We start from the raw sequence: 9,212 nt of genomic DNA on the forward strand, positions 1-9,212 counted from the left end.
CATTTCTGTACACCAGAAGCCCCAAGGGATTTTGTGGGATAGGAATCATGAAAAGTATATACTGGACAGCATTTCTGTTACAGGGCACACTCTGCTCCTGGCTGAAGCTCCCCAAAATTGATATCTAACTGACATGTCTGGCTGCTTGCCCCCAGACAAAAGCAAACCATTAAAAAGTCAAATGTTGGTGAAAATGGAAGTCACCTTCTATTCAGGAATATCAGAGACCTGAGGAGAGATGTCAGGCTAACCCATCTCTCTTGTAAACCTGAAGGAGAACAGCCAGACTAAAGTCATCTCAAAGACTCAGGTTTACTGAGGGCTTTTTAAAAAAGAGAGATAAGGGAAAGGAATGTAGGAAAATGAAAAGCATAAGGGAGGGGCACCTGAGCTATGAGGGATCCATTTCCATGAGTCAGGTGCAAGGTCTATCCAAGACCTCCTCGGGTTTCTATTCCCATCTTTGCTGTTATCTCGGGGTCTGGGTGGTACGTGCAAGTCTGCAGCTTTAGGCTGGCTGAAAAACAACTTTACATTCATGTAAATAATGTCATTGTGTCCTGTAACCAAAGCTCAAAATATCAAATAATCAAGTGAAAAGAGAGAACGCAGAGATATACGTGCTAAAAAACAAACAAAAAAAAACCCCCAAAAACCAAAACTGTGTCTTTTTAAAATCTTTTAGAGTCCATGTGGTTTTAGGTCCCAACATGGCTTCAGTCCTGCTCAGTCCAACAATTCCATCCCTGGGCACATGACTGGTTTGTGCAACAGCATGTAATCCCACCAGGGTGAACGGTATGGCAGGGGTCTTTGGATTGGTTTCCATGAATGAAAGCCTCTTTTCCACAGCTTAACTGGTACACCTCCCAACGGATATTGATTAGGGAGAATGTATCCTTAAGTGTTGTTGGCAGCATTATTGCCACCAGAAGGAAAGTTATTCCTTGAGAATGAAACCTTCTCCACAAAATCAGAGATGAGAAGAAAAGGGAAACCTCGGTCTGAGCACATTGTCTGCACTGGATAAAGCCAAGACTGCAGATTCATTCATCTGCTCTCTCTGCTGAGACTGAGTCTATGGTCACCTTCATTATTTAAGCCAGTTCAGACTAAGTCCCAAGTCCTCCAATTCTCATATACACCCTACGAGGTTAATAACATTATCTTTATTGTACATAGAAAGTAATAGAACCAGGGAAGTTCAGTGATGTGCTCAAAGTCATGCAAGCCAGACCAGATGTTTTGATTCCAACTTAAAAAGCTCTCTGTATGAAATCAACTGTAATGACATATTTTTCTTAAAAATTTCAGTGACTCTATATTTCTTCTAATAAAGATAAAAGTTCTGGGGGGCAGAAGCATCCCCCCAGGCTTTCTACAAAGAAGATTCAATCTACTTGCCTTAACTTGTTTTGCACCATTGCACAAACTGTGCATTTTGTCCAATCAAGTCCTCCACCTCTAGGTCACCTGCCTCTGCTCACACCCTCACCTGCCCTCCCTTCCTTCACTATGGACAGCATTTATTCATCCTCTGCTTTCATCTTCGGTTGGGAGAAGTCAAGGTGAAATTGATTTTCTTATATGAAGTGCTATTTATTCCCTCTGCAGGAGTGGTGCTCCAAGTTTGTGCTCTCAAGCTTTCTCGCCTAAGGGGCCAAGTGCAAGCCTCTTTAGTTATTCAAAACTATGGGAAATTCTGTACAAAGTGTTCCAAGTACTCCAGGGAGGGGTTCTCCTGGGCATATGATTCTATGATATGTAATGTTACAGAATCAGTGCACTGGATCACTAAGTCGTATTTATGAATAGGTGGCTTTTGACTAGAGCTGAAACTTCTGATAAAGTAGCATGAAAATTAAAGAGACAGAGTCAATAGGTAAGAAAGTGCAGATTCTGCTTTTATGTGTGTGTAGGTGAATTTTACATTTTTACTGATAGTTGGAGATGCTGTTGATATGATGTTTCAATGCTCAGAAGTCACCAGGCATAGCTGAACCATTTGAATCAGTGGACTTTTTGGTTTACTGCTGGTCAATTTCATTTTTTAAAAATTTCATTTCAGAGAAAAGTTCAGGCAATAATCAGAGGTATAAGTACTTTGCCTGCACTAATCATCAAATCTTGGAAGTTTGTAACTGGAAGGGAACTTGGTCAATTTTTCAATTGGCAGCCTGAAACCTAGGGAAGGGAGTGATCTGCATAAGTGTTTATTACATGTCAGTGAGTTATCCACGATATCATTAGTGTCTCCTATGTTTCAGAGAAAATACAGAGCATTCCTTGTCACTTGTTCTTTACACTCATGACAATTTTGTTTCATTACACGTTGTTCACCAGTCCTATAAAGGTTTTCATTTTTTTTTGATATGATAGTATATTTGCTAATATTCAAAACTAATTAAATTTTATATATTTGAAACTAAGTTACATTGCCGGGTTTTTTTGTTTGTTTGTTTTTTTGGGGGGGGGCATTGGAAAAAGGTTTTAAATATTTGGTTCTGCAGAATTTGTTTTAATAATTTTAGGAGATATTTTGACATCCAAATATAATTATTGTGGTTAATACAGGCATTTGATTTTAATGCATGACTGTGGCCAAACTCAGGACTAAATTAACTTGTCTTCTGTCTGCTAATGTCTTACAGATCTGCACTCAAGACAATATTACGAGTCTTCAGCTTGCTGTGTCTTTCTGTTCTCCTGTCTTCTTCAACTCCCGCAGTGGATTTCCTCTGGTTTTCAAAATATCACACAAGTTCAGCAGGTCTCCATTCTAGTAACATGGTTTCATCAAGTACTTTTAGCCCTGAGCAAGTCAGCCTTTCTTCTTATGCCTCCTGCTCTCAGTTAATGGCTCTTCCACCCATGACATCTGTGACTCCCTCCCCTTTCAGAAGTAAACCTTCCCTCATTTAAATTGCTAAAGCACTAGTTTTTTACTCCTACTTCCCAATTGTGTTGCCTACTGGCTTTACTTTTCTTTTAGACACTCTTCCTTAAAGATAGAGTTTAATTTTCCTAATTTTAGAAATTGATTTTTTCAAGAAATATTGGTTAAACATCTATTATGAGCCAGGGGCTGTTGTAGGCATTATGTAGTATATAGCAAAGAAGCCAACAAAATCTTTGTCCTTTCGAGTTATGCTGTGAGGGAGTTCAATTTATATATATATAATGTCAGTGTATATGTAATAATTGGTGATAATGAAAAAATAGAGCAACGTGTAAGATCTAGTTTTTAGAGAGTCCTGGGGTATCAGGTATGGGCAATATTTTATGTACCATACTGGTTAAAGTGTTAGAAGCTATTTTATTTAGTGTAGCTCTCTGTTGAGCTCTGTACTCAAATGTGTTCCCGAGCATACAGAGCCTAGAAGATGCCAGGTGGTCAATCAGTGCTTGTTGAGTAATTAATAATTAAATAAACATCTTGATGAAGAAGAGAGTTAGGAGAGAGAAGAGACACAGGGTTAGACAGAGTGGAAACTTCTACAGTTTCACAATAACCCTCCAAATGGACCTTTTCTTAAGTCATCACAACCAAGGATGGGCCTTGTATATTTGGCTCTAAAAATTTCACACCCAGATAAATGCCAGTTCCAGTCTGGGCAGAAATCAATGAGCCTGAACCCTAAACACTTTCTCTATAGGTCACCTAAGATAAGGTGCATGTAAACTACAACACACTATGTGTGTTTCTACAGAATGTTGTCATCTTTAAGTAAGTCACATATAGGCATGTTGAATCTAATAAACTTAAAAAATATATTTGAATAAAATTTTCTGTAACTTTGAAGTTTTCATTTATTTTCAAAATTTGGGGAGTATTTTTTTCAATCTATTTACTTTTTAACACTATTTTTTTCTGGTCTTAAATTTCATATTTACTTAAATTTGAGAAAATGGATAATAACTATAACTATGTTATAGGAATGGAACCTAAGTTGTTACGTATTTATATTTGCTTTAAGGCTATGTTCAATTTTTAAACTTCATAGTGTTGAAGATGCTGTAGAACTTTGATGTTAATTATGTACTTTCCTGATGAGATTCCTGAGCCAGAATTTTTCACTGCTTCGTTTATAATTGAAAGATTCATTGATGCAAGTATTTGGCCATTCTCCAAAATTGCAAACGATGGACTTTGAGGATGGACTCCTCTTTTTATCTTCTGACAAGCATTTCTGGCTGTTACAGACTGGAACTGTCAGCTACTGGACTGTGACATAACACTTTATATACTATGTCCATCAAAACAAAATAGGGCTCCACTGAGGAAATGAAAAGGCAAAATCGAAGCTCTGTGGTTGAATTCATCCTCTTGGGATTCTCTAACTTCCCTCAACTCCAACAGCAGCTCTTTGCAGTTTTCTTGGTGATTTATCTGGTGACCCTGGTGGGAAATGCCATCATTATAGTCATCATCTCCCTGGACCAGAGGCTCCACGTTCCCATGTACCTGTTCCTCCAGAACTTATCTGTGGTGGACCTGAGTTTCAGTGCAGTCATTATGCCTGAAATGCTGGTGGTCCTCTCCACCGAGAAAACTGCAATATCTTTTGTGGGCTGTTTTGCACAGATGTATTTCATTCTTCTTTTTGGTGGGACTGAATGTTTTCTCTTGGGGGCAATGGCTTATGACCGATTTTCTGCAATCTGCTATCCTCTGAACTACCCAATGACTATGAACAAAAGGGTTTTTTTGAAATTAGTAATGTTCTCATGGGTCTCAGGGATGATCGTGGCTACTGTACCAACATCATGGGTATTTAGTTTTCCCTTTTGTGGCCCCAATGAAATTAATCATATATCTTGTGAAACCCCAGCAGTGCTAGAGCTTGTATGTGCAGACACCTCTTTGTTTGAAATTTATGCCTTCACAGGCACTATTTTGATTATTTTGGGTCCTTTCTTGTTGATACTCTTGTCTTACCTTCGAATCATCTTTGCCATCCTGAAGATGCCATCAACCACTGGGAGACAAAAAGCCTTTTCCACGTGTGTGTCCCATCTCACATCTGTCACCCTCTTCTATGGCACAGCCATTATGACCTATTTACAACCAAAATCTGGCTACTCACCAGAAACCAAGAAACTGACATCTCTATCTTACTCTCTGCTTACACCTCTGCTGAATCCCCTTATCTACAGCTTGAGAAACAGTGAGATGAAAAGGGCTTTGATGAAATTATGGCAAAGAAAAGTGATTTTACACAAACTATGATCTGTCGTGAAGCCATGTGATATTCGGTAACTGCCTGACTGAACTGTATTTACATGTAATAAATGGTGAAAACAGTTTGCATTTCTTGCTTTGAGCATGCTTAATTTGTTGAGTTCTGCACATTTGATCATATATTAGGGCATCTTTATATGTTAATGTTTTCATTCTTTTTTCATAGCTGTATAATATTTCTTAGTATTGGATATAACACAATTTCTCCAACAATTTGTTTAGTAGTGGCCCTTTTTTTTTTCTCAGAATGACAATACTAAAATAAAGTACCTATTTTTATATATTCATAAATTCCACTGCTTTAATTTGTACTCAACAGTTTTCTTGAAGTGGGTTTAATAGGTCAAAACAAATGTTTGCTTGTACATTTTCTGAGATATTACCAAATTACTTTTGTAAATGCTTTCAAGTACTAGAGGCTGACCTGAAGACCTATTCTGCCTCACCAACTGGGTTGAACTGTAAGAAGTAAAGCCTACAAGTAAAGGGATGAGATTTTTAGTTTTGTAGTGAAAATCTATTGTATTAGCAAGTGGAAACGAGCAGCTATTTATTGAGAGGACCCCAATGGCTATATTCAGGGACCCAGAGGGATCATTATCCAAAACCGGATTTCATCTTGTTGTCTTAGAATATATTAATGCAGTGTTTTGAGTGGAGAATGTGTGATAATTTTTGGAAGTCATTTATGGTGATGCTGCCCTTTTTATTTATAAATAATTGCCTTTGGAAACAAGGTCAAATTTCTTTTATAGGGCAAAAAAATCCCTCATACTGGTCAAACAATGTATGATTGCTTTTTTTTTTTCTTATGGGACACAAATATGATTAATTGTGCCTATTTTCTATTATCCTTGAATCGTAGCAATATCTGTGTGCATCTTTCCCAGAACGAATAACTTTACACTTTACAGCATTGAAATGTAACATTTTATTTTTGCTTTCTATTTTAATATTGCTACAAAACTAGGTAGGTTCCCACTCATTGAATCTACATGAAAAGAGTTAACACCAACCTTCATTTCTGCTTCAAGGGAGGTAATAAAGAGGTCAGAACACTTTCTTGTATGAAGCAATAATTCCTCTGATAAAAAAAAGTTTTTCTTGTTCATATCTACCCCTGCCAAAATTAGGGGTGGAGGTGCAAATCTGATTGGAGTTTCAAAAAAAAAAAAGGTATTTCATTAGCAGAAGGCTGACACCTTGTAGGTAATATCTGAATGTTGTATAATATTGTTTTCAGTTGGGAATCAAACAATACTTAGACTTTGATTGGATCCCATCTCTTCACATTCTGAAATTTTCTTGTGATGGCTCTTAGTACAACCAATTAAGGAAGGCTAATCTAAAACAAACAAATAAGCAAACAAATAAAGGATGTCAAATACAGACTTCCTTTTAAACATTGTATAGTTCATCTGTTCATTCATTGGTTAGATAAACCAATTTTTCTTAAGAAAAAATTATTTTAAAAAATGTCTTAAGAGATCCAATTATGAATGAAACAGTCCCTGCCTTTGAAGGACTTACAGTGTATTGGATAGTGATTAGACTTTGGAAGATCACTAAATTTATACTTTTTCCTATTTCATTGTCTTTGTGATAAACAAAAGCCTGCACTGTCAAGATGTTTATGGAATTACAGTAAGAAATCAGGTCACATTAATTCCAAATGGGTTTGTGTATATCAAGGACATGCTGGGAATTCATACAGTTGTTATGCTATTTGAGGAGATAGAAATGATTAATATTAAACTTGGCTGTGGTTTTACAATTTTGTCATTCTGATGAGTAGAAGTTGCTACTATGCTTCACACATAACCTAATCATATCATTTCCTTCTACTATTCTTTTTGGTGGTTTTTAGCTACAGTCTCTGTGGCAGGTACTACTAGTTGCCTAGTTTATGCCCATTCTTCGTTTCTTTAGTAACAGAACCCCAATTTTCTTAAGGGCAGCAATTGCATCACTCCGATGGGACTTCTGTGAAAACTCTTTAAGAGAGGATGACCAAGGTAACAGGGACAATTTGCTCTTTGTCTTTCCCCTTCCCCTCATCTGAAAGCAGCCATGGTGCTAGATGTGGATCAGCCAACTTTCGTAAAAGTTACCAGCATGACCAGTATGTTGCTTATAGCAATACCCAATCCATACTGATATTGTTATCAAAAAATGTTAATTTGTGAAAACTTACATGGAGTGAATAATTTGGCATTTTTATCCACAATGTGCTTAAGTTTAAGGTTAGAAAATTTTAAATTATGTTTTTCTATCTGAAATAGAAACTATGGAACTCTAATAATGGTGGTCAAGAATGAAGTTTGACAAACAAAGAACATTCTAGAAATGAAATAGTTATGGTTTTCTTCATGAAAATCCAGGCCAGTAGCAACCAGTACCATAGACAGATATAAAGGTACTAGAATCTCCCTCAGCAAAGATGCTTGGGGTAGAGGTGGCTGATATTCTAAGGAAACTTGAAATGAAGAGCAAATCACATATACAGCTTCATTTCCAATGTAAAAGTGAGTACTTTTTTCCATAAGAAAGTAATATGTACTTCTCAAAGAAAATATGGAGAGAAAAGCTGTTCTCTAAAATTCTACCATGAAACACTACACGATTTACATTTTCTTCCGTTCCTTTCCAAGCATTTTTTTCCATGGAGATATTTGTTGCTGTTATCATAGGATTATTCAAATGTGTATTTAATTTGTTTCATTTAATTTAATAAGTTACACAGTATAACAAAATTTTCACAAATATAAGTTTGCATCAGAACATGAAAAATTATTTATTTACCCATTCCCTGTTTTTGGATGCTTAAGGTGTTTTGGATTTTGTCAATACATAAAAAGTATTTGCTACTACACACAAGGTATTTTCCGAGACTCACACCTGTTTAGGCCGGTGGTCTGAGGAGCCCAGAAAGACTGCTTGAGACCAATAATTACATTCTGAAACTCTGGTTGCTCCAGGTCTTAACTAGGCTCTCAGAAAACTGAGAAGATCAATATCTCCTGGTAAACTTTTAATGCATTTCAAACATACCAGTTCATCTTGTAACTGGCACCCAAAGATGGCTGCTCTCCATCCAGGAATAAAAGACTTGTCAATTCCAAATGTTGGTGTGAGGTAGGAAGCTTTATTATCAGACATCTGAGGAGACAAAGTAAGTCTCAAAGCCTCAGGAGCCTAAGCAAGGGTTTTAAAGGGAAAAGTGTGAGAAACAAAAAGGGGAAGTTATTCATGTCAGGAGGCTGCTGTACAATCTTGCAGACTCTGGGCTTTTGTTATGTTATGGTCAGTTCTGTAATTCTCCAGCTCATTCTTGGGATGTGGGCATTATCTGGCTCTCACAAGCTGGATGTGGTTGTCTTGTTCTCTGGCATCTGTGACTCTAAAGGAAGAATGGTTAGTTCACCTTGTTCCTGATTAGCTCTTATTATCTTGCTCTTCATGAGCACTACGTCCTGCAGCATTCTCCTAAGAGGTATGCTGTGAGCCAAGGTTACAAAAAGGCATTCTGCTTAAAGCTGTATTCTACAAAATGGCTCCTCTAAGGCTAATTGTCTATGACTATTTGCTGTGGTGGGCTCTTACAATCTTAGCGCATTAACTGGGAACATATGTGCTTCTCAAACTTTAGCATGCAGAAGCATCACCTGGACAGCTTGTTAAAATGCAGACCCATGGGCCCCACCCCAGAGTTTCTGTTTCAGTGGGTCTGGGGCTGGGCCAAAGAATTTACATTTCTAACAGTTGCCTGACCCAGGATCACACTCAGAGTAGCCCTGCCCTATTGTATATTTTAAATATTTATGACACAAAGTAAAGGAATTAATGAATGCAAAGTGCTTGGAGCTGTGGCTGGCGTATCATAATTGCTTTAACAAATGTTGAGTTTCAACCTTTGCTATTGTTGTAGCTCTTCATCCATGTCAGAAGAAAGAATCTCTATGAAATTCCT

General features: G+C 37.2%; 1 protein-coding gene across 1 annotated transcript; it reads left to right on the forward strand.

The window, feature by feature from the left end:
- The first annotated feature begins 4,285 nt into the window (after positions 1–4,285).
- On the forward strand, positions 4,286–5,230 carry LOC103602696 (olfactory receptor 10A3-like). The gene has a single exon (XM_008587128.1). It carries the CDS (start codon positions 4,286–4,288, stop codon positions 5,228–5,230), a length of 945 nt encoding a protein of 314 aa, XP_008585350.1.
- Positions 5,231–9,212: the final 3,982 nt, after the last annotated feature.

Source organism: Galeopterus variegatus, unplaced genomic scaffold, assembly GCF_000696425.1.
Source record: "Galeopterus variegatus unplaced genomic scaffold, G_variegatus-3.0.2 Scaffold4255, whole genome shotgun sequence".
Lineage (NCBI taxonomy): Eukaryota > Metazoa > Chordata > Mammalia > Dermoptera > Cynocephalidae > Galeopterus > Galeopterus variegatus.